Source organism: Solanum dulcamara, chromosome 8, assembly GCF_947179165.1.
Source record: "Solanum dulcamara chromosome 8, daSolDulc1.2, whole genome shotgun sequence".
NCBI classification, from domain to species: domain Eukaryota; kingdom Viridiplantae; phylum Streptophyta; class Magnoliopsida; order Solanales; family Solanaceae; genus Solanum; species Solanum dulcamara.
Genome location: NC_077244.1, coordinates 48,801,895 through 48,829,096, shown reverse-complemented (window position 1 = coordinate 48,829,096; position 27,202 = coordinate 48,801,895). Strand labels below are relative to the sequence as shown.

General features: G+C 37.2%; 1 protein-coding gene across 1 annotated transcript; it reads right to left on the bottom strand.

The window, feature by feature from the left end:
* Nucleotides 1-16,303: 16,303 nt before the first annotated feature.
* Nucleotides 16,304-25,313, bottom strand: LOC129899924 (uncharacterized). The gene is made up of 3 exons (XM_055974920.1): nucleotides 25,101-25,313; nucleotides 17,944-18,088; nucleotides 16,304-16,524 (listed from the first exon to the last, which is right to left on the bottom strand). The coding sequence occupies exons 1-3, from the start codon at nucleotides 25,311-25,313 to the stop codon at nucleotides 16,304-16,306; spliced, it is 579 nt and encodes a 192-aa protein (XP_055830895.1).
* Nucleotides 25,314-27,202: the final 1,889 nt, after the last annotated feature.

Here is a 27,202-nt window from a genome sequence, read left to right as displayed (position 1 = left end):
GTAACTAAACTAGATTCGGCACTTGAAATACCCAAAATACCCTTGGAACCTCTAAAATTTATAACGGAGCCATTTGTAGCATTAAAATCACCCCCAAAACCATTAGAATCATCAGAAATCTGATTTGAGTCTTCAAACTCGATTTGTTGAAACTTTACTTTTCAACTCAAGACCTCAAATTCACATATCAACCCCAAATTTGTTTTTGATGGCTGTCTCAGACCAATTTCTCCATTTCGGAGCTGATGGAACTGATGAAATCCTATTCCGAGACTGTAGCTCCATTTGGTCCAAAAAACACTTTTTCACAACTTAACTTTATAAAACTCAAGAATTTTCCCAATTCACTAACTACTAATATTTTAATACATTTAACCACACAAACTAAATAAATAATACTCAGAGGGACTATTTGATAGGGGTAAAATGATAATTTCACATAAATTTATGAAAATGACCCTCAAGGTCATTAAAGGCCACAAGGAAAATGAGAAATAAGTGTAAAATAGCAGAAAAGCAAATGCAATGAGAAAACATATAGAAAAAGAAAGAAAAAAGAGCAGAAACCACACTTGGACATAAGTAAAAGAAGAAAATTAGGGTAACACAATGGGGAGTTTTAAAATGTGTAGCTGAGTCAATGTAGTGTCTTGGAGGGGGAAAATAGTCACTTATATCCCAAATGTATTCTACCCAAGCTCGAGCCTACATTACAAGTAATGAACGTATTTTTGTGATCCTAAAAAAGCTATTCGAAAGCTAATGTGTAGAAAATAAGGGCAAGCTTATTGTTTGTATATGTGCATTGATTGAACTTTATTTGAGAGTGTTAGCAATATCATTCCAATCTCTATTTTGCTTATATACATTGTATGAGAGACTTCTTTGTGGTGAGGGCACTATGACTGCGTTGTCTGGTTTCTTATTTAACTAGTACAATATTGTTTACATTGGTTTGGTTGACTTCAAGCTCTCTAATATCATAAATTATACTACTCGCAGTCAGCTAAACCAATGTAAACAACATTGTACTAGTTAAAGTAGAAACCAAACAACGCAATCATATTGGAATGTTGCTGCATTGCATAGCTGAGTTGGTTAAAAGAGAGGGTCATTTACTTTGTGTTAGTCATTTGTATTTGCGTATCATTGTGTTTTGTTTTATGTAATTGCTTGAGAACAAACAATGGTTCTAAGGTGAGGGTGTTGACGTGTTGCGTATTTATGGCACTTTTGATGCTCAAAGAGGTAAACTTGTAAGGGTTTCAAATATATGATTGTAAATATGATGTGCTTTTATATTTATTTAAAACTATTTAATTTGCAGGAAAACTAAGTCGTGCACAAGGTTGAGCTATATTGGTGATTTTTTAACTAAATATGATTATAGTTGTGGCTTCACGAGTCCCTCCACGAGTCGTAAATCTCTATATGGCTCGTGTAGATAGGACGTTAAAAGATGAGGTAGTAAATTGAGTTCAAAAAGCTTGCCCAAGTGAATTCTCATGACACCCTTCATGGGACGTGGAGGAGTGTATGAGTCGTGAATTGTGATCTTGAACAAGGAGATGGGAAGAGTCCAGGAGATGACCAAGGAGATCCCCATGAGACCACAGAATGTTCAAAGTACCAAAGGTCGTAGATATTGCCCGTGAAGAAAACAATGAGAAGATACAAGAAAAATTTAAGAAGAATCTTACGAGGCCCTGAATGGATCATGGTGTCATGAACGGATAGTGATAGTTGACCATGAAGTGGTGAACCCAGATATAGTTGAAGCTAAGGCAAATACCACAACAGATCTCCACGAAACATGAACAGCACCACGACTCGTAAAAAGTCATCGTAAACCTAGCCTAACTTAACTTTTCCTATTTTATTTAGAATTTGGTTTTGTACTCTATAATTATCCGTACAAGTTTTGTGTTCAGGGTTATGCAATTTTACAGAATTTTAGCATTTAACATTGTGTGAAGTTTAGTTCCGACTTACTTTCAAGAATCAAATGTTAATACAATATTTTGTTCGTTCGTTCTTGATTCATTCTTCGTTTTTTGATCCAAGATTTTCTATCTCATAAATGTAAGTATTGTTCTAATTAATTCTACACCAATTCTTAACGCTTATGAATATGAGTAGCTAAATCCCATAACTAGGGTTGTGGGAACCATGATAGAATAATGAAGTAGGCAAATGTATAGGTGATTTTTGTTCATTGCACTAGCATGCATTGTAGTTTTCTTCATATTGTTTACCTTTTAACAAGCGGATACCTTAAAACATGCCAGTATTCATTACTTGCTCGAGAGAAGGGTAGTGATTAGGAAAAGAAAACTACAATGGAGATTCGAAGCTACAAACCTTCATCTAAGAACTTGAGCCCGGGAGGGAATAATTTTTTGAGGTCAAAAGCAAGAGTTTTTTTTTTTTTAATAATAAAAATAATAAAATACACGGAGGGAGACATAAACCTTACCTCCGAACTTAATATGGTTCAGAAGTCAGCCGACCTACTAAGATCGGCCAGCTCCTCTCCATTGGTAGATGGAAATCGATAAACCTATGAGAGGACTCCTCTCAATACAATAAAACTAAAAAAACATAAATGAGGGAGACTCTCCCCTTCCATGTCAATACAAGAAGAAAACCTACACTAGTCCTATTCAACTAAGCTACATTAAAACATAGCTAAATTGAAGAACAAGTATATGAAACTTCCAATTTCCATGGATCGAGATCGTTCATTTCATCTTCGCCTTCTTAATCTTTTTCATACCGAGCTTGTCCATGAGATGCGAGTGCTTCATGCAATGTCAGTGCATGGTGTTGCATATTTAGTGACATATGGATGTATTTCATTTGATGAGTCTTCAGTCGGCTAACTTTTTTAAGGTTGCTCGACTAACGTCTCCAGTTATCCATTTAGGTTGTGACTTCTTGAGGTCTGCAGTTGCTACATATGCTATCATACTACAATATGTGGGATCAGTTTGATGTTGCATGATGCATATTGTTGAGATTTTGCTGACTGTTGCTGAATTGTGTGTTGCTTTTGGCTTGTGTTGTTGCTGATGCTGTTGAGTGGTTGATGCATATGGAGCTTCTGTGTGACCTGCAGAATCAGTTGGACCACAAACAAGTACTATTGTTGTTGCTCTGGTATCTGCAAGGGATTTAGGGTTGTTGTTGTGTGCTGGAAATGGTTGAAGATCTTCCAGGTAAGCTGTTGCTGTTATAGTACATGGCTTGTGCAACTGTAGCTTGTTATAGTTTACAGCTTCTAATGCTCCAGCAACCTGCATAAACAAACAAGCAAACACAAAGGTAGTGGAGCTCTTGTTGGTTCCAACAGTTGCTCCAGCAGTGGTTGTTTGGTTTCCTCATCTGGTGTAGTTTTTTTTTTTTTTTTTTTTTTTTTTTTTTTTTATGGGAACAGACCCTACACGAGGCTCCCACCTCTCGTGCACAGTCAGGGGTTAAGCAACACCCCCAAGCCTTAATATAAATAATCAAAATAAAAAATACAAGGAGGGGGACATAAACCTTACCTCCGATCCTATGGTGGTTCATAAGTCGACTAACCAATTAAGGTCGGCTAACTCATCCCCGATACAAAAAAGAGACTAACTATAACTAGAAAGCAGTAAACCTGTGAGAGGACTCCTCCCGGTACAATTCAACTATGAAAGCATAAATGAGGGCGACTCTCCCCTTCCATGAGAAAAAAGAAAAGTAACCTAGTCCTATTCCAACTATGCTACGTACCAGACATAGCTATATTGAAGAAGAACAAGTATACGAAACTTCTATCTCGCATGGGATGGGAAATTCTTTTCATCTTTGCTCTTTTTAGTCTTGTCGTACCAAGTAAATCCCGGTGAAATATGCCTTTGTATCAGTAACATGATTACCAGCTATGGGGGCTGGAAGGATAGGAAGTATATGGAGTTATAGTAGCCAACAACCTTTGATTTGTTGTGGAAGAAAGTGTAGCTGCATTCGAACACCTGCATGGCGGTCCAAATGTATGATTGCTGCAGACCTACACCTGCACAGATGGACAAAACCAGAAACCTACACAAGCAACCAAGTCTGGAGGTTGCTGTACATGGGTGTGTTGGTTTTGGCATCTGTTGTTGCTGATGCTGTTGAACTTCATCTTTCAATTCCGCACTTTCAGCTTCAGCTCTGTGATTGAGTTGTTGTTTGGTGTGTGGCTGAGTAGTTGTTTGGTGCTGTGTTCCCACAGTATGTATCTGGAGTTGATGGAGGTGTAACCTTTTACAGCTGCTCATGATATTGTTGTTGGTCCTTGGATGTTGTCTATGAGGGTGTTGGAGTTCCTTCTGGGCTGTATCTCCAAAAACCTGCATAAACAAAGAAGAAAACAAACAAGCAAGCTCACAATTATAAGAACAATTCCAAGAGTTCTGTTGTACAAACTCCTTGTTGCTGCCATTGTAGTTAGTCTGCTTGTTGGTCCTTGCTTTGAAGTGGTTCATTCTTGTACCTGCACAGCCAAACAAGACCAACAATACATACAACCAAAGAGGTGTGCAAGCTGCTGTAGCATTAGCTTGTATTTGTTCCTTGGCTGCTGCAAGTTGGTGGAGCTGTTGCAGATGTTGATGGAATGCATCTGGTATGCATGGAGAGATGATCCATGCTTTAGTATCCAATTGTTTACAATTATGAGGATCTGCACCTGCACAGACAAACAAAAACAAAAACACCAAACCCAAAGCTGCCAATCTGCAGGTGGCTGCAGGTTCCCTAGGTTGCTTGTTGGTCTTTGTTTTGAGGTGGTTAGGCCTCTTGGAGTACCTGCACAGAAAAACAAAAACAACAAACTTGTATATGTTTCTTGTCTGTTGCAGGTTGATAGAGTTGTTGCTGGAATGTGTTAGTAGTTGAGAATGTGTTTGGCAAGCTGAGTGTGTTGCTCCAAAGCAGCCCCAAGATACTGCAGTCTTTTTAGCATGGGGAGTCTGCCAGCTGCATTGGTGAAGTTGAGAATGATTGATCATGGAGATCAATGCATTCTCCAGGAGGGGGCTGTAGTTGGGGTACCTGCATAGACAAACACAACCAACAATCCTTACCACCAAAGAGAGCTGCAGGCTGCTGCACCCATGTTCCTTGTGTGTTGCAAGTTGGTTGAATTGTTGCTGTGGTGTGTTGAAGTTAAAGAATGTGGTTGGGGGGCTGCTCCATAGAGGCCCCAGGACATTGCATCCCTCATAGCAGTTCCAAAGAGGGCCAGTTTTTGATGTCCCTAGGCAAAAACAAACAGCCAAATACAAACAACCACAAAATCCAGAAGGAAGTTGCTGCTCTGCACATAGTGAGTGCTGCCTGTTGAGAAACAGCCATAGTGAGTGCTGCCTGTTGGAAGTTGATGGATTTTTTCCACCTGCACAAAAACAATCAAACAAGAACCAATCAACAAAACAAACAGTAGGCTTGCACTCCATTGGTTGATGGTGTTCTACAGATTTCTGTTGGTTGTTGTTGGTGTTGTGTGATTCATCAAGGTGTTGTAGGGTGTTGGTTGTTGGTGATCTTATTGTGGGATGCTGCATGTGTGTTCCAACCATGAATGGGCCTCCAATTGCTGGATGGTCTATTGTATGTCTGCACCTACCTGCACATCAAAGAATGAGAAGAAAGGAGAAGACCTCTACTCTATTCTTTACCTCTAGTGGTATGTTGATTATTCTATGAAAGCAATAAACTAGGGAGACTCTCCCTTAACAATATGACATAGCTATGTTGACTAAGAAAAAGTACATTGCAAATACATATAGGAAACTATTACACAATCTGACTTAAGATATATTAATCAAGGAGGTTGTTTGATCCTTTTTAGGCTTTTCCTTCTGAAACTTGCCAGTCCTAGCTTGTCCATCTTGAAGTAACCCTTTGTTTCTTTTGGAAGCTGTTGTAAGTTGTAGAATTGTTGTGTCTGATTGAATATGTGGCTGCATTTAGATAAGGTATCTGCAGGGTGATTTGTTTCTCTGAATATGTGTATGAACTGAAAGAATTCCAGTAGCTGGACCAAAGACTGCAAATTTGCAACATATTTGTAAATGCTCCAAGGTGGTTTGATATCTTGTTTCATCCACTTGGTCAATAATTCTGAATCAACTTCCAATATCACTCTATTGTAGCCATGTTGAAGGCACCATTTGATGCCAATAGTTGCTGTTTGCACCTCTGCTTGGTTGTTAGTACCCTGTCCCAATGGAGTTACAAAGGCATATATTAAGTTCCCTTTGTGGTCTCTTAATATTCCCCCTGCTCCAATTTTCCCAGGGTTGTCTAGTGCACTTCCATCAGTATTCAACTTCACTATGGAAGGTGGAGGCCTGATCCACACCACTTTGATCACTCTCATATCATGCTGGCATTTTTCTACCATAGTAACTAGCTCCTTCCATCTCTCTGGCCACTTAATGTATGGGTAAGCATTGTTTATCAGCATGTATAGATCCTTACCTATGGAGAATTTAACTCTAGTAACACTAGATTTCTTTCCTCCATACTTGCTTGCACATTCCATGTATGCCAGCAAACAAAGATAGGAGTGGCCTGCAACATGAGCTTATGGACATCATTATTGGGCTTGGAAGTCCACCACTTCATCAGGATGCATCTCAGGGACATGGTGTCATGCAGGATCCCCCAGGAACTAGAGAATTGTTCCCAAATATGCTTGGCAAAATCTCCAGAAGCAAATATGTGCTCTATATCATCCAATCCAGGTCTGTAGTAACAAGAGCATGCTACTGGTGCTACTCCAAACTGGCCAAGTTTATTATTGGTGGGCAGCTTATATCTGAGAGCTCTCCAAAGTAGAAAGGAAGCTTTGAAAGGAATGTTGGTGTGCCAAGTGCTTCCATCAGTTAAGGTCCTATCTTTCTTCTCCCTGATTTGTTCCCAAGCAGATTTGCATGTGAAGCCACCATGAGAATTCAGTTTCCAGCAAGCTTGATCAGGTATGTTGTGTTTGTAGATAATATCAGTGCTAAGTATCTACTGCACCAGCTGTGGAGGGGCATCTTTTCTGATTTTCTGCACATTCCATTCCCCATTCTCCAGATATTCAGAGACTGTAGTATTATTGAGCCTTGGTAGATAGCTATTGTGATTAGCTAGTGGTCCTATACCCATCCAATCATCCCACCAAAAGCTGCATGTACCTGAATTGATGTGCCAATTTATATGAGGCTCAATATTCATTTTATTTGCCACCATATGCTTCCACATAAGAGATTGACCTGTATTCCATTTTTTTATCACTGGATATGCTCTTTGGCAGTACTTAGCCTTTAAGAATTCTCCCCATAGTGTTTTCTTGGACCTGAAGGTCCACCACTGTTTGTATTGCAAGGCCAAGCACACATCTTGTATGTTTTTCATACCAATACCCCCTTCCTCCACAGGGTAGCTGAGTGTCTTCCAGGATGCCCAATGGTATTTTCTCTTTTCTTTGTCCCAGCCCCAGAAAAAATCTGCCATAAGCCTTGTAATTTGTTTAAGGGTAGTGACTGTAGGGGTGAGAGCTGACAACAGGTGGATTAGAAGTGATTGCAACACTGATTTAATAAGAGTAGCTCTTCCCCCATAGCTCAATATTTTGGTCTGCCATCCTCTAATCCTGGAGATCACTTTGGAGACCATATTATTAAAGTAAATGATTCTTTGACCCCCAATATATAAGGGACATCCTAAATAGGTAATAGGGCCATGAGTTGATTTGAAACCAGTGATAGAAGTTACCCTTTCAATAATAGCTGGATCAGTATTCAGAGGGATCATACATTGACTCTTTTCTTTGTTAATAAGTTGTCCTGATGTGTGTTCATATAGCTGCATAGTCTTCATGATCAGCTTGAGGGAAAAGTTGGAGGTTGAAGTGAAAATAATTACATCATCAGCAAAGCTCAGGTGATTAATTGAAGGACCCTTCTTCTCCATGTGAAAGCCTGTGTACAAATAGTGTTGATGAAGGTTGTTGAGTAGTCTTGACAGTACCTCAGCACCTAAAATAAATAGGGCTGGAGACAAAGGATTTCCCTGTTTGAGGCCTCTTGTAGAATGAAAGAAACCATGCCTACCTCCATTCATAATAACTGAGTACCAGTTATTAGCCATTAACCTCCAAACCATGTCAATAAATACATCTCCAAAACCCATTCTTCTCATAACTAGACATATAAATGACCAAGACACCCTGTCATAGGCTTTGGCCATGTCTAGTTTGATAACAACATTGTCTCCAATCTTTGGTTTTTTGATGCCATGAATGATCTCTTGTGCTAACATAATATTTTCAGCAATGCTTCTTCCCTATACAAACCCAGACTGATTTTCAAAGATTACCTGAGGGAGAATTGGGGCTAGTCTGAGGTAAAGGACTTTAGAAATCACTTTATTGGTGAAGTTGCTGAGTGATATAGGCCTGAAATCTGAAAATTTATTAGGATGGTCTACTTTTGGGAGTAGAACCAAACAAGCATGTGTGATGAACTTGGGAATAGAATGTCCACAACAAAAGTACTTTACTAAGTTTAACAAATCTTCACTAATAATATCCCAACAAGTATGGAAGAATTTGCCATTAAATCCATCAGGACCTGCAGCAGACACATCACTGAGAGAAAATACAGCAGCTTTCAACTCCTCCTTGGTAGGCATAGCATTAAGAATTTGGTTTTGCTGAGCTGTGATGGTATTGGGTATGCATTTTAGGATATCTTTATTGATCAAATCCTCTTTTCCAGTAAAGATCTTCTCAAAGTATTCACAGGCAGCAATAGCTATGTTTTGATCACCTTGAATGGTGTTTTCTTGGTCATCAGTAATTTTATGAATAAATAATCTTCTTCTCCTTCCTATGATGATAGCATGAAAATATTTGGAGTTGGCATCTCCATCCTTAAACCACTGAAGCTGAGTTTTTTGCTTAAGGATGGAATGCTCTGTCTTCAAATATCTAATGTACTAATATCTAATGTACTGAGCATTCACCTGATTAAGCTTGCTCCTATTACTTTCAGAATTATGTTGGATGATAGCCTCTTCTACTTGTTGTACCTTCTGTTCAAAATCCTTGACAGCTTCATAGATGTCTCCATACTGTTGTCTTGACCAAGTGCTAAGAGTGTTTGCCACCCTCTTAAGTTTCATATGGAATATTCTCATTGGATTACCTTCATTAGATTCTTCCCAGCATGCTCTAACAGTGTCCAAAAAGGACTCATTCTCCACCCAGCAATTAAGGAACTTGAAGTATTTTATAGGATTATTGTAAGTCTTCTTGCATTCAAGTAAAAGAGGACAGTGGTCTGAACCTGTAGAAGCAAGATGAATCATGGTAGTCATAGGCATTATCTCTAACCACCTATCATTCACCATGGCCCTGTCCAACCTCTTCCATATTCTAGCTTCCATGTCCCTGTTGTTGCACCATGTAAAATTCTGCCCATGGAAGCCCAAATCAGTGAGACCACATGCTTCAATTACACTTATGAACTCAAAACTTTTGTTCATATTGTATGGTTGCCCTCCTAGTTTTTCTTCAACATCTGTGATCATATTAAAGTCTCCAATAGTGCACCATGGTTTATTTGTGTTAGCATACTGCAGCATCTTATCCCAGAGGCTCCTTCTCATGTAATCCTTACACTTGGCATAAACAAAGGTAATAATATGGGAATTAGGATTAGCCACATGTTTGATTTCACAAGTAACCTGCTGTTCATCTTGATCTATAACAGAGCAGTCCACATCCTGATTCCAAAACAACCAAATTTTGTTATTGGGATTATGGATGGCACTGTCCATTCTCAATTGATTTCTGTAGTGGTTGAGCTGTGATTGATTTGCAAATGGTTCCAGAATTGTTAACATGGATAGGTTGTGATAATCCTTGAGTTTTTGAAGTCTGTCTAAGGCACCTTGAGTATTAATACTCCTTGCATTCCAGCAAATTGTACTAATCATCAAAGTTTGTGGGATTTAGACCTTGTGTTGATGTTGCTTTTGAAAGCAACATTATCAGAACTGGTGATGGTACTTTTCTTATTCTTCTTCTTTGTTTGTTTACTGGTTGAAGATGGATCATTTTCCTCATTGACCTGCTGCTTTTCCTTCTGCAATAAAACTTCTATAGTGGTTCTAAAGGCTTTTATTTGATCTTTCGGGTTTATTTCCTCCCTTTGGTCAGGATCATCCTCATCTTCAGAATGAGTGACCCTGTACTCATCAGTTAAATCTTCTGAGATGTCTCCTTTTCTAAGTGCACACTTCTCATTAGATGTATCTTGAATTTGTAGAGGGGTCACATGTATGCCTGCTTGTTCTGTCACAAGAACATAGTTCATACTTGGTTGTCCAGATTTTATGTCCTGAACAAATTTCTTTTTAATAGCATCCCTCTTCTTTTTACTCAAAGATAGAGTACTTTTATTATTCAGAAGCTGAGCTACTGCACCCTGGTTTTGTTCACTGCTCTTTGGAGATTTAGCATCTTCCTTATCAGTCACATTAATCTAGAGCATGTCCTCAGAGATCTGTTGAACATCCTCTTATTGAACCTGCCTGTTGGACCTTATGGCTGCTGAAAAAGTGGTTGCATGGGCTGTAGAGTCTCTCCTATGGTCTACCAATAGATGTTCCCTCCCCCTGGGTTCCCCTTCCTGCAGATTAGTGAGTTTCTCCTGTATTCCCCCAACCTCACCTCCACAGACTTCTTTAGCCACAACAGCAAAATTATTTAAGACATTAAAAGTATTGGGGGGCCATGGTGTTGTGGGAGCATTGAGTCAATACCTGTGATGGCATAGTTGCATTCCACATTAAGCAAATCAGTATTAGGATCAGATCTGGTAGTATCTGCAGGTTTGCTTACTTTCTTCACATATAGTACCTGCTGCATGGGACTATGGGGACTGGGATTCACTATTGTATGGGGATGGGGGGGTTGGCTCTGGACTTCAGAGTCAACATTACAAGTTTGGATATTAGAAGTATTAGAGTTAGAGTTAATAATCATACCTGCCTGCTGCTGATTTCTTACTTGATGGTTGTTGTTGGTCTTGTGTTAGAGAGGTACAGAACTTTCCCCTTGTAGCATGAGGCTTTGTGTTTTATTCTTTTGTGTTTGTTGTTGGTGGTGGTGTCCATCTTTCTTGCCTTTCCTCTTTTGAGTTTGCCACCCTGCATGTTCTTGATTTCTCTGTTCAGCTTCAGCCCTGTTAGTGTTTTGTTGTTCCTTAATGTGTTGGTCTTCTTGGTGCTGTGTTTCCTTGTGTTGATCAGTAGCCTGTTGCTGAGCCTTTCTCTTATCAGTGATGTTCTTGTTGGTGTTCCTGACCTCTTCGTCTTGATCATTCTTTTTCTTATTATCTTCATCTCTTTTTATAACATTACAAACATGTATGGTGTGCCCTTGATGCTTATAGTAAGGACAGTAATCTGGCACTCCCTCATATTGAATGGATTGCCACCTGCCATCTCCATTTTCATCTTCATCAAAGCCCATCCAAATGTGCTGGGGTCTTTATTTGGTTAGATCAATTTGAATTTTGACTTTGGCTACACTACCTCTTGTTTTCTTGTAAGTTTCCATGTCCAAGAATAATGCCTTTCCAATTGGAGACAGTAAAGGAGTTACCACTTTAAGCCTATAGCAGTGCCATGGCAGTTCAGGTAAGATAGCCCATATAGGAACCAGAGGTGTTTCTTCTTCAGGCTTGAAGGTGGGAGTCCATAGTTGGAGTCTCATAAGCTGCCCATTTATATACATTTTTCCTTTGGACCATACATTAGAGTGGTCATACTCATTGTCCAAGTCTATGTAAAGATGTCTAGAGTTAAAATGTGTAAGTTTCACTCCTCCTCTGAGTTTTGTTTGAAGGATGAATTCCTTTCTAATGATTTCCATTTTGGGCATGGTGTTGGTGAATTTACCTACTAATGTATACGTACAGTCAGTGACTAGGTTTACCATGAAATCTTCTTTTGTAAAAACCACAGCAGGATATCCCTGTTTTGTAGTAATTTTAGGAGGGGTAATATCAATATCATCATTTTTCCTTGCCTCTTGGGCTCTTAATTTAGTAGCTAAAGTGTGAGGGATGACAGGGTTAGGAGGGGTGGTTATATTGGTATTAGGAGGCTTATTTTGAGAGACACTCAGGTTAGGATTTATGTGGCTAGGCTTGTTTCTAATGATAGCAGTAGCTGGGTTATTGGAGTTATGCCTTTCAAAGTTATTTGACACTCTCATAGGATTACTATTAGGGATATAAGGTCTTTGTACTGGTTGCAGATTCACATTGTGTCCCTCACTCAAATGTGTTGGTTGTTTTTGCACATTTCCAATAGAAGTATTCCCCTTTGCATTGTGTTTATCCACATGACCAACAAATTGAACTGGAGGAGCCACTGTAGGACTACTGTTGCATTGCTGATCAGCACCTCCTTTTGGGACATGATCATGATCCTCAATGCATTCCAATATATGCACTTTACCCCTTTTCTGCTGGTATTGGTCATGAACCAACACACCATCCACTGTTTTAGCTTGAACATTCATGTTACAGTGTTCTTCCGCTTGAAGAGTATCTCGGCGACATTTTGAATTTGAGCTTTTTGGCACTGATTCGAGGTACCCTTGATAGCTTGGAAGCTGTATAACACATTGCTGAACCTTTTGGCATTGGTCGCCAGTCAATTGGATCGCCGGAGCTCCGGCACCACCACAGTCGTCTTGACGATTTTTTGAATTTGAGCAATTTGGTGAAGATTCGAAGTTCCCTACCTGGATAGGATGATGCGCACCCCTATTGTGGTTCTTTTGGGGTTGATTTTGTGCCGGAAAATTCATCAGAGCTCCGGGGAAAAATGTACTGTCAGTGTTCTTGGAGATATTCGAAGCTTTTGGTGAGGAACTGAGATGGTGCTCGTGGGTGGGAAGATGCACAGCATCTTGTTGAAAATATTGCCATTCATCTTGTTCGATTTGGGTCACTGGAGCTCCGGCGCCGCCATCGCTATGTTCGCCGGCAATGGTTCCTCCATCAAAACTTATACCCAAAGATTCATCTTGGCATGGAGAGCAAACCCCTGCTACTGCGCCATCACGAACGAAGCTGGAATCTGCTCGAATTTGAAGGAGCAGTTCCTGTGTGTGTGCAGCGATGCTTGAAGAAATCGTCTGCTGAGTGCTGGGCATATATTCGAGAGAGTTCACCTGGTGGGGTGTATTTGTATCATTGAATCGCCCCGTTTTGCATTGGTTTCCACCTGAAAATGTCGCCTGAGCTCTGGCAACCTCGCCGGTAACATCGTCCCCGATGATTTCATCATCCATTTGGGTTGAAATTTTGGTGGTAGGAGCGCCATGAGGTGGGGAACAAACCCCAGGGGGTCCGCCGTCTCGAATGTCGCCGGAACCCCTTCGAATATGAAGGCGCAATTCCGGCGACTCTGCGATATTTCTCTCAGGAGTCTCCTGTTTAATGCTCTCAAAAGGTGCGGTGGTTTGATCCAATTTTTGGACTGTATATAGTCCAAACGATAAGGAATCATCTACCACAGCTCTTGATACTCGAATCAAACCATGTTTCTGAAAATTGATGATCTTGTGTGCAATTCTCAGCTCCTCTTCAGAGATAGTGATTGCATCAGTATTTTGTTGACCGATCGATTGTTGTTGATTCAAACCAGCTTCACTTGAAATTACAGTGTTATTTTGCAGATTCAGAGTGTCATTAGCCGGATGAAGGGGTGGTGTTTGATGATCTATATTCGGTGGCCAAGGGAGCTTCACCGGCGGAGGTGAAGCCATTCAGAACTGACCGGAGCTGATGAACAGTATGAGGAGAGAGAGATGAGATGACCGTTAGATAGAGAGAATCATAAAGAAGAACTATTATATTGCAAAACAAAGATTAGAAAAACAGTCAAAAGCAAGAGTTAGTTAGAAATTGGGAGATCGGAAAAAAAAAGAATGAAAATCATCTAATAGGTTCGGAAGGTAAGTTAGATAGAAATACATTCGGAGAATAGAAGATAAAGAATAAAATTTATCTAATAGGCTCAGAAGACATTTAGATATACATAACTTATTTGAATTATTTTTTGGGTCATAAGGGTCATAAGGCATTTATATGTACATAACTATTGACCCAAAAAAATAATTCAAACATAACTAATACAAATATTACATGGATATACACTTTACCAAACGATCCTTAAAGAATTGTCAAAAAATAAATGTTACCATTGAAAAAGTTATAATTTGTTCGTTGTTACCATTGGAGAACTTGGTATTTAAATATTATCACTAGTGATCATTATATATAGACCATTCATATAGTCGATACTTTCTCATGTGCGTGATTTATGTTGGACCAACGAGATATACACTCCATCATTAGCCAAGTATACACAGATTGATAGAATGGTCTGAAAATGATCGATCCTATACCTATGGAACATGATACTTAAATATAGACTATAACTAGTAAAATTTAAAAAGGAGAATAATTGATTAATAATAACTTATATTGTTGAAATTTATTCAATAAAATGGGTTTAAACAAGTAATTTCATCATGTAAGGTTCCACGTAAGTTGGAAGTGGTGATCAATGATGTACGAAGAAGAGTTGTGGTTATACAATCAACATCCTCAGAGTAATGTTTGAGAAAGCATAAGTATATTGTGAGGTTGTCACTTGTTCAACCACAATTCTTCCCATACATCGTTTATCACCACCCTCAATTTATGTGGACCCTTACATGATGAACAGTTGTGGTTGAACAAGTGAAAATGTCACAGCATACTTATGCTTTCTCAAACATTACTATGAGGATGTTGATTGTATAACCACAACTCTTCCTCGTACATCATTGATCACCACGCCCACGGACCTTTACATGATCAAATGACTTATTTAAAATCATTTAATTGGATAAATTTCAACAATTTATTCTCCTATTTAAATTCTACTAGTAAAGATATATCTATATAAGTATCATGTTCTAGTAAATGCAGTATCAATCATTTTTTGATAATTGTATCAATCCGAATATACCTGACTAATGATGAAGTGTATATCTTGTAGATCCAATATAAATTACGCACATGAAAAAGTATTGACTATATGAATGGTCTATATATTATGATAACTAGTGACAATATTCAATTATCAAGTTCTCCAATGTTAACAAAGTACAACTTATCACTATTTCAACGATAACATAATTTTTTTTATAAAAGGGAAGGCAATTCCTCTTTTTTTTTCCTGATTAACTCTTTCATCTTATTCTATTTTTAAAAACTCAAAAAAAAAATTAAAATGTCTCAAGCATCCTAAACATTCAATGCAAAAAAGTCTTATATTGGTCGTTGTAGTTTTCCAGCTATGTTGAGGACATCATGCGCTGATACAAACCCAGGTTGATAATTTTTTAACTATGCAGTTGGCATGTGTTTTTTTATGTGGCTTGAAAATAATTCATTAACGAGCAATCCATCAAAGTTGAATCTGGGATCCAAGACATCGAGTTTTCAAGGCGTTGTCAATTTCAAAATATTACAAAGGCTTCACGACTCGGAATAAAATAGGGATCTACGAATGACTTTATTCAAAGAACCCGAAGAGCAAAGGAATCACCTAAAAGGGTTGCTAAAACACACCAGAAATAGAAAGGGATTAATTAAAATAAAAGTTGATTTTGGCCCAAAAATATTATAAATAGTGATAGCAATCTATTAAAAAGAATGATTTTTATTCACGGAGTTTAAAATATTAAACATACCATTTTAACGTTGATAATTGACAATAATATAGTTTTATAAATAGTTAAAAAAAGACCTTCTATAATTGTAAAATAAATGCAGCTAAGCACAAATCACATACCATGAAAATATATATTCATAAGCAATCTAGAAAATTTTCATATTAAAACAGGTTAAACTGTTTATCAAAAACAACCATCCATCAAAACAACAATTGTCTTTATCCAACCATCCATCAAAACAACAAAACAACAATTGTCTTAACCCAATTGTCCACTAAAATAGCAAAACAACAAAACAACAAAATATTTCAAAAATGAATTGTATTAAAACACCAATAATATCAATTGTTTTTCTCTTCACCAACATCCACACCATTGAGTTTCATAACAATACCCATCACGTCCACTGAATTTCCATCACTATCTTCTTCATCTTTTTTTTTCTTTTTCTACCACATCAGTGGCCAAGCCTTCTTCTTTCTCTTACATCTTCTCATCCTCTTGTTCTTTATCTTCTTCTTTCTTCTCTTCCTCATCTTCTACCTTCTCCTCTTTTTCTTCTTCTTTCTTCTGTTCTTCTAATTCATAAACTGCCTTTTCCTTCTCTTTTTCTTCTTCTTTCTTTTCTTCGTTCAATTCATCAACTGATGCTGCAAGGTATTCATATACTGCTGCTTCAAATTCTTCATTAACTTCAGCAAGCTCTTCATCAATCGTTGTAATTTCAATGGCCAAGCATTCATACAAATAAATTATTTAACAACAACAATATATAAACTAGTTTACCGTGCTTTTTCCTGTTCTTTTCAACTCTCCTCAATTTCTAATCCCGTTTATAAGCAACAACTTTCATCATTGATTGATCGAGAAATGCAATATGCTCACACATATTTCCATTATTAGAAGTATTCAAAATATTTTTCTATCCACTCAAAAAAGAATTCTCACAAACTTAAATAGGAGTGTGATCACCCAAATATTTATTCTCCGCTACTACTGAAGTGTAGATGGCCACACTTTTCAACTCGGACTTTATGGCATTAAGGATTGTGTTCTTATCTTCATGTGTACATGGCTTAAATGTTGCCATGTAATTCTGTTTCATATCACGGACAATAGGATTAAGGAATGTGTGCACAATTTGAAAAAAAAAAGAAAAATATAAATAGAACTCAACAGTCACTAGTTTTAAAATATAGATAATGACAAATAAATTTATACTTTTATACTTTTTTCTTTATACTTAAATGAATCACCTTTTATTATATTATCTGTTTTTGTTGTATACCATCAAAGTAAAAGACGAATGGGAAGAGGAGAATCCAAACACTTTTCGATATACTTTCCAAGATGAGAAAAAACCTCATATATCGAAACCTAAAATTAATAAAATAAATAAATAAACACAGTCTATAAACTACTACACAAATAAATAACAATCTATCAAAAATCAACTACATGATTGATAATAAGTACCAGAAATGCCCGGGAAAAGTTGTATAGAGCATACGATGCATTCTTTTTATTATAATTTCTGCTACTTCTTCAAACTAATTTTCTTCTTTAAATCAAAATACTCTTTTCCCATGACTAACTCATGAAGAAATCTAAATCATCCACCATCTTGATGTGGTTTAAGTCTATAATCTTCGATGAATCATGGGCAAGCAGTGTCGCATGGACAAATCAAACTAAAGATCACTTCAACTTCTGCTCCTTATTCACTCTAGAACCCTTGATCAAACACAACAACTTTGCAACAATAATGTTCTTATTCTTGGTCAACTTGAAATGAAAGTTCTGATATTTTTGAAGGACTTTGTTCATTTTTGCTTCACGGGGATCTGATGAGCAATTCCTCCCGTAACTAATGCAAATTCTCTTATTTTTTGTCATTCTTAACACGTCCAAACAACATATAATGGATCATCTGTCCATTGAACTTGAAATAATCTTAAATATGCCTCAAGTGGACAAAACAAGTATTCTTAGAGCCATGATAAAAATTTCATCAACTAGAACTTTTCTAAAATCATGATAAACAGTCATCCTTGCTCTTATAGAAATCTTTGCTAAAACCGATCTTATCTTATTCATCCACGTCATTAGGTCATACGAATTACCAGAGATATTTCTTGAATAAATTGGTAAGGATAGGAGATCATCAACCTCATCTCTACTAAGGGTATCTCTACTACTCTCCTTATCTACGCTATCGCTTTCCGCTTCACTAGACTCAACATCATCAATAGCTTGGACACTATTACCCTAGTAGTTGTCCATCTCAGCCATAGTACCAATTCTAACTCGGGTTCTTCAACTACGATCTTTTTCTTTTTTGATGTTTTTGAAATTTCTTTAGCCTTTGTTTTCTTATTTCAAGAAGGAGCAGGAGCAAATCGTTTAATATTGTCTCTTCTTGTTTTAGCCATAATATACTATCTACAAGAACAATCAATCAGAGTAACACAACCAAATCAGAGTACGGCTATCGACTACTGGTCTATTAACACAAGTAATGCTAAAACAAAAACATCCAAAATAAGTAATTTCAATAAAAATTGACCATAAAATTACAGAAATCTCCAAAAACACCATTAAAATTGATCTCAATACAATAGAAATTTCAAAATTGAGTGGGATAAATATAAATATTAAAAAAATTATTTATCATCCAAATTAAAATGCTATGATAATGTGAAATCAAGAACATGAAAAGCAACTATTTAAGCATGATTAAACTTACCTGAGAAGAAAATAGTGAGAGCTTTGAACTCCAAAAACATTTATGGGATATTGAAAAAGTTTGTTGTTGGAGAAAGATGAGTTTATGGAGGATGATAGTTTCTAGATGACGGGGAGAGTTTGGAAGATGAAAAGGTATTGGAGAAGAAAAAGGAGAAGTGGGAAGTACATAACTGATTTTCTAGAATTTCAATCCCAAAGTTTATTTAATAGATTGAGATTCTACCTGTTTATATATTAAAATTTATTTAATGTTTCAAGTATTTTTAAATGATATTTTTATAAACTTATATTTTATACCCAAGTTTTTATAATTTTAAAGAAGCCCATGACCCCACAACCCAACCCCACTTTTTCATTTTTTCTTAACCTAACCCAAATAATAAATAAAAAAGAAATGTAGTGTCTATTTATTAAAATAAGTTTTGAGTGTTTCCCCCAATTCAATTATTCTCTACTAACTGCTCTAACAAATTTATAAACATATTCTCTCTGACTTCTTTTCTAGGCATGCTCAATCATTTGTTGATCAATGACAGAGTTGAACTTTTGTTGAATGATTTTCTGCCTTCTTGTTTTTAAGATATTGCTAAAATATCAGTAGTTATCTTCAAAGAGAAATATCAACCCGCCTATGCAATTGGTGTATTAGTAGACTTCGGCGATAATGAAAAGATCTAAAAGTTAACTCATAGTAAATTGAAACTACTTTCACCAAATATTTCTTGAGAATCAATTTCAATTGGATTAGAAATGATTAATACATAATTTTATTCATCTTTTTCTTTAAGAGCTTTGGTTATTACAATAATAAACACAGAGCAGACAATAATTACTACTTCTTTTAAAACAACATGTTGAAGGACAAAGGATCAAAGAAGAAAAGGAATTGTTAGAGTCGAGAAAGTTGCTAATTTTGTTAGGATCTTAATGGCTAAGTAGTTAGTTAGTTAACAACTTCAGTACCTACAATCTAAGATCTACTCTTCTTCTTCATTTCTATACTTCTCTGTTCTATACAGTGTTCTTCAAGAGCACACAGTCTTTACATTTTATAACATGGTATCAAAGCTCATACAACTAGATTCTAAGCTGTGAATATCTACTAGGAAATTCCTCATTCAAGAATCAAAAATTCATTTCTTGATATTTTTCTTCAAAGCTTCTTGTAATGGTTGTTCCTGAAAATGGTGAAACGGATTTGAAAAGTACATTTACAAATCCTGGAGTTCCAAATACACAGGGCCTAGGCATTGATTATAATCTCTTTTATTCTTTTCACCTAGTGATCAAAGTGGGATTCAGATTATTTCTTTTTAGTTAACTGAAATAGAAAATTACTCAATTTATAGTCGTTTAATGAGGATTGCTCTTTTGGGAAGAAACAAAATGGGATTGATTGATGGAACAAGTCATTCTCTGAATCAGTATAGGGAAATTGGGAAAGAGCCAATACAATTGTACTCTCATGGATCATGAATTTTGTGGAAAAGGGGTTACTATGAGGAATTATGTATGATTAAAGTGCTCAAGTTGTATGGGAGGATCTTCTTGAAAGTCTTAACAAGATAGATGGTTCAATAATATTAAACTTGCACAAATAAATTGCAACAATTTCCCAAGGTATTGCTTCTGTGTCTACTTATTTCTCTAGATTGAAGAATCCCTAGGAAGAGTTTGAAGCCTTGATTCCAATTCCTAGTTGTAATTGTCTTAACTCAAGGGAGTATATGACACACTTATAGAAAATGAAGTTATTTCAATTCTTAATTGGACTGAATGAGTCTTATAATCAGGCAAGGGGTAAATCTTGTGTATGTCTCCTATTTCTTCTGTGAATCAGGCTTATGCCATGATATTGAGTGATGAAAGACAAAAACCTACAATCATAAGCGATTGAATTCTAGGGGCTAATCCTAACTCGTTAGGTAATGTAGATCTAGCTTTGTACACAAGAAATGGTGTAGGCTCTAGTTCTACAAAGTCTGGTCCTTCAAAATTCAAGAAAAACTATAATGTGCAGTGTGACTTCTACAAAATGAAGGGTCATGTTAAATAAAATTGTTATAAGCTGCTTGGGTAACCTCAAGATAAATCTAAGAAAAAGGTTTATGGCAACTCAAGTAGTTCACAAGGTCAATACAATCAGTATAAACAAAAGTATGGAATAGCATATAATGTCATCACTGATGATCTTGGACAAGGTGCTGGTGAAATTCAATCTTCAGGTTAGAATCACTATGAACACAATGGTAAGAAAGTTCAAGGTGATGGTGCTGACACAAGTGTACAAGGTAGGGCTTATCCATTCACTAAAGATCAGTATAAAGAGATCTTAAACCTGTTGAAAAACAAGCCTATTGATATAGCATTTTCAGATGCAACTATAGGTGTTGATACAATTTTCTTAACTTCTAAAAGTGTTCAAGAGTGGATAATAGATACTGGTTCTACAAACCATATGGTGGCAGAAAAGAATTTGTTGGATCCAACAACTGTTACACAAGTAAACCATCCAAGGAAGGTGTTATTAACTAATAGACAAGAGTCTGTAGTAACACATACTGGTTCAAGTAGCATATCTGATAGAAATACTATTAGTACATGTACTTTTGTTTCACTTTAACCTCATGTTAGTGTCTAAGGTGACTAGAGATGTCACGACCCAAGCCTAGGGCCTAGACTTGACATGATAAATGAATTACCCCGTAGGCACCGCATCCAAGCCTCTTAGCATTCATTAAGCTTTTCATCGGTAATGGCAAATCAATCAAGCAGAAATCTAAGAGATTATGGGACTAAGGGATTCCACATAGAATAAAAGTCGAATCATTTAAACACCATACATTTTTTTCAACCATACCTTCTACCTTTTAGAATTGGCGGGGGCTAAGACATATCCCTAGCTCACCCTCAAGATATAAGTCAAAAGTACCAAAAGTAACTCAATAGTCTATACAAAGCATAAACTAGAAAGATAGGGATATTTTTCCCGAAACATGGAAACTCACCAACTAGTAGTAGCCTTCAACGACAAACTTAGCCACGGGAAGGAGAGGGTGGAGAAACATCGGTCCCTAAATGGTGATATCATATAGGCAAAAGTATGCGTTAGTACTTTGAATGTACTAAGTATGTGAGTATGCTATACAATGAACAACATTAAGACATTTATAAGCAATATGCATAAGTGAATGCATGCATGAGAAATAATCATATGAAACCTTAAAATATTCATTTTGTAGGAAGGTGACCGTAACAGACATTTAAGACCATGCGAGCTATTACATGGAATCCAACATACCCCCCTACGTTGGCACATGGAGACTACTTGCCTGATAGAACTCCGTCAACTTTAATCATTTCTTTAACTTTAACTTTAATGGCTAATCGTGGATCCACTAGCCTAAATAGCCTACAGGGGCTCCTATGATGGCACATAGTTAATGCAACATGAGACTTTACTTAAGGAGCCCTTAGGTCAAGTCCCCATCTACATGCTACATTCGATGCATGGTCAATCCCACGGAATAACATTTAGATATCATAATAGCATAATCATTTATATAACTTTAGACATCAAATCATCGTTCAGTGGAATTTCTTATTAAAACATTTCCTTTTATTCAAAATGTGAGAATTTTCCTTTCACATCAAATCCTTTCTTTAGATAATAAGCCCTTTAAACATCATCTAATTATTTCATATAACTCTCTTAACATAAAACATTTGCTTCATATGCTTTCATTTAGAGTCAAGCTTTCATTTCAACTTTACTTTAACATAAGGAAACTAGGTGGGTTCATTTCATAAAACCTTCAATTGCATTTAAGAATTCTTGCATGCATGAGAGTGATGGAAATGCATCAAAATACACATCTTAAAATAGTCCACCATATACACCTCGAAACCACTTTCAACCCTTCATATAGGCACTTTAACAAATTATTCCTTTCATGAAATTGAGAGTCGATATACATCAATATAAGTAAATAAACGTTAAATATATCTTAATCTATATATTTAGAGTCATCATGTAAAAGCCCATAAGAATTCATCATTTAGAATTTGAAATATAAAGTTGAGGAAAACATTTGGGATCCATGGTTGGAAGAAGCCATGGATGAAACCTACATACCTTGGGGAAACAAAATCCCTAATGAGGACTTGAGCAGGAATGGAGACTTGAAGATACCTTGAGATGAAACCCTACCTTGGATTGAAGTTCTTGGGAAAGCTTGAGAAGAGAGGATTTGAGTGTCTTGAGTCTAAGTGTGAAGAATGAAGATTTTACAAGGCTTAGGCTCTTTAGATGAGAGAATTCAACCCTCAAAACGACTCCATTTTGATTTAAAATACAGGAAAATACCAAAATATCCCTCTTAAAATCTGACTAGAACTGGCTTATCCTTCATGGTATGTGGTGCTCATCACGGTCTGTCGGGTGGGGTCCTATTGTAAAGGACTTGAAAAAAATATTTTGGAAAGGCATGTAGGATAGCCTCTAAAGTTTTACCATGGAACTGCTTCATGATCGGTGAAGGCCGTGAAAGGTTGCAATGGTACAGGATTTGCAGGTGGAATTGCAAAGTGTCTACCACAAGGACACACTACGGTCCGTGAAGGGTTCCACGATCCGTGGTGGTCATCCACGGACCTTGCCTTGGGAAATTTTCTGAGGGTCTTGGGAAGGGGTTACCACGAAGGGTTTCACAGTCTATGGTGCTCACCACAGTCTGTGGTCCTCCATCATGGTTCTTCCCCTTTAAGTTTGAGTCTCTGAATCTCTACCACGATTGCTCAAAATGGTCTATGATGATTACCATAGCCCGTGATGGCTTTTGTGGTTAGCTCCTAGTGATGATTTTCTGCACTTTCTAAGAATTTATCCTTCGTTCCTTGGTTTAGGTCCTTCTACATTTATGGTGTCTTACAATATCTCCCCCTTAGGAACATTCGTCCTCGAAGAATCATTAGCATAGAAAAGGACATGGCACGAGGACTACCAACCCATCATGAATACAATGACACATAATATGCATTGAACATGAGATCTTTAAACTTCAATATAAAACATAACTTTAAAATTCAACTGCATGAATATGCATGCATATGAAGACTTAGAAAAACTGAAACTTAAGAGTCTTAAATACTTGAGCATGAATAACTTAGTACCTAAGGCTTGTGTAGAATGAAAAAGATGCGGGTAAAGTTTCATCATATCCGTTTTTGCTTCCCATGTAGCACTTTCAACTTGTTGATTCCTCTAAAGGACTTTAACGGATGCAACTTCTTTGTTCCCCAACCTCTTGACTTCCCAGTCCAAAATCTCAATTGGAACCTCTTTATAGGTCAGGTTTTCTTCAACATTCACTATCTCCAAAGGTATAATGGAACTAGGATCCCCCACACATTTTCTCAATATAGACACATGGAACACCAAATGAAACATGGCCATCTCCAATGGCAACTCCAACTCATAAGCCACCTTGCCGACACATCTCAAGATTCTATAAGGCCCTAAATACCTAGGGCTCAATTTCCCTTTCTTACCAAACCAAACTACAACCTTCATGGGTGAGACCTTCAAATACACCTAATCATCCACACTAAACTCAAAATTCCTTATCCTAGTATCGGAATAAAACTTTTGACGACTTTGAGAAGTCTTTAACCTTTCTCTAATGACTCGCACCTTCTCTAGATCATCAAGCACTAAATCGAGGCACAACAAGGTCATCTTACCTACTTCGAACCAACCAACCAGAGATCTACATCATCTTTCATACAAAGCCTCAAATAACGACATCTCAATACTTGAGTGGTAACTATTATTATAGGCAAACTCAATGAGTGGAAGATGATCATCCTAACTTCCATTGAACTCTAACACACAAGCCCTTAACATATCCTCTTGTGTTTGAATTGTTCTCTCAACTTGCTTATCAGTTTGAGGATGGAATGCGGTGCTTAACTTTACCTTAGTACCAAGTCCCCTTTGCAATAACCTCCAAAAGTGAGAAGTGAATTGGGTACCACGATCCAAAATGATTATTAACTGCATACCATGCAACCTCACCAACTCCCGAATATACAACTTAGCATAATCTTCCATACAATAGAAAGTCTTGATATGTAGGAAGTGATCTGACTTAGTAATTCTATTAACAATTACCCAAATTGAATCATGACGCTTCCGTGTGTGAGGCAAACCCACTACAAAATCCATGTTCACATCTTTCCACTTCCAAGTAGGTATTTTGATATCTTGTTCTAGGACACCCAGCCGTTGGTGTTCGGCCTTTACTTGCTGGAAATTAGGAATTCGGACATAAACCTTGCTAAGTCCTTTTCATGATACCCCACCAATAGATCTCTTTTAAGTCTTGGTACATTTTCGTCGAACCGAGATAAATTGAGTATGAAGAATTATGAGCCTTCTTCAAGATTAAACTCCTTAGGCTATCTATATCTGAAACACACAACCAACCCTGGTAGTATAGCACCCCATCTCTCCTTGTTAAAAGACCTCTACCTTCTTCTCCTTCACCAACCTCTTTAACTCCACAAATGTCAGGTCGAGGTGTTGCTTTGACTTGACATCCACCCCAAAGGAGGATTCAGACCCATTATGAACAACTATACCACCACCATTGGTACCACTCAACTTCACCCCTAATCTAGCCAACCAGTGAAAATCTTTCACTAACTCCCTCTTCCCTTCATCTACATTAGCCACACTTCCCATAGACACTCTACTAAGTGCATCGGCAATCACATTGGCTTTACCCGGATGATAATGCACACTCATGTCATAATCCTTGAGGAGTTCTAGCCACCTCATTTGCCTTAGATTGAGGTCTTTTGGGTGAACACATATTGGAGACTTTTATGATCGGTATACACATCCACATGTACCCTATAAAGGTAATGCTGCAAAATCTCTAAAGCAAAGACAAAGACCACCAACTCAAGATCATGGGTAGGATAGTTACGTTCATACACCTTTAATTGCCTAAACATATAAGTTATACCTTTGCCATTTTGCATCAAGACACAATCTAAACCAATCTTTTAAGCATCACAACAAACCACAAACTTTTTTAATCCTTTCGGTAGATTCAAGATAGGAAAGAAGGTAATTCAATCTTTCAAAGTTTGGAAACTCTTTTCACACTCATCCGTCCATATGAACTTCTCCTTCTTTTGAGTCAATTTTGTCATAGGAGATGAAATAGTAGAGAACCCTTCAACAAACCTCCTATAGTAACCGTCTAGGCCCAAAAATATCCTAATGTTCGAAGGAGACAATGGTCTAGGCCAATTCTTGACCGCCTCTGTTTTCTTAGGGTCAACCTTGATTCCATCACCGAACACTCTGTGGCCAAGAAATTCCACCTCTTTCAACCAAAGTTCTCACTTACTAAATTTTGCAAACCAATTCCTTTCCTCAATGTTTGAAGTACAACCCTCAAATGGGTCTTTTGTTCTTCCTCACCCTGAGAGTAGATCAAGATGTCATCAATGAAGACCACAAAAAACGCATCAAGGTAGGGTTTGAACACCCTATTTATTAGGTACATAAACACCATTGGTGTATTCATCAACCCAAAACTTATCACTACAAACTAGAAGTGTCCATACCTTGTTTGGAAAGCTGTCTTGGAAATGCCGCACTCCCCGACCCTTAGTGTCTTGAAGAAGTGTCTTATCCCTTGCAATTGATCAAAAAAATCATATATTCTAAGGATTGTGTACTTTTTCTTAATGGTCACCTTATTCAATTGGTGGGTAATCTATGCACATCAGAAGCAACCCTTCCTTCTTCCTCACAAATAACACAGGAGAACCCCATGGTGAAATATTTGGCTTTATGAACCCTTTTCCTAACAAGTCTTTTAATTTTTCCTTTAATTCTGTACGGGCTATTTGGTAAGGATGAATATAGATAGGTTGGGTATCATAGAGGAGATCGATACCAAAATCAACTTCCCTTTTAGGAGAGATACCAAGGAGGTCATCAGGAAGGACATCAGGAAACTCCTTTACTACAAAAACCGTATCAAGAGGAGGACTTTCGGAGTCGACATCTCTAACCCTTACAATTTGGTAAATGCAACCCTTAGAAATCAACTTTCAAGCCTTAAGATAAGTTATGAACTTACCCTTCACCACGGAATCATGACCTTTCCATTCAAGAATAGACTCATTTGTGAATTGAAACTTGACTCGATGAGTCCTATAATCTATGGAAGCATATGATGAATATAACCAATCCATCCCAAGTATAACATTAAAATCTACCATGTCAAGCTCTATGAGATCACACGAAACAACTTTATGCAAGATAGACATAGGACAACCCTTGTAGACTTTTGTAGCCACAACCGACTCACCATTGGGGGTAGCTATTAAATAAGGTTCTACTAATATTTCAGGTAATATATCAAACCTATTATCTATGAATGGAATAACAAATTACAAATTTGCACTCGGATCTAATAATGCATACACATCAAAAGAAAAGACCTTTAACATATTGATAACAACATTTGGTGCTTTCTCAACCTCTTGTCTCCCATGCAAAGCAGAGAAATAATTGGTGCGTTGGCCACCTCCTTGAAATTGTTGTCCATG

Excerpts from the sequence above, each read along its gene's own strand:
- LOC129899924 (XM_055974920.1), bottom strand. The coding sequence starts at position 25,313 with ATGGGAAGTGTGGCTAATGTAGATGAAGGGAAGAGGGAGTTAGTGAAA. Across the intron at positions 18,089-25,100 it reads GGTTGGTGAAGGAGAAGAAG|GGTAATAGTGTCCAAGCTAT; the intron begins GTAGAGGTCTTT and ends GACAACTACTAG. Across the intron at positions 16,525-17,943 it reads TTATTCAAGAAATATCTCTG|AGCTTGCTGAAGTTAATGAA; the intron begins GTAATTCGTATG and ends CGATTGATGAAG.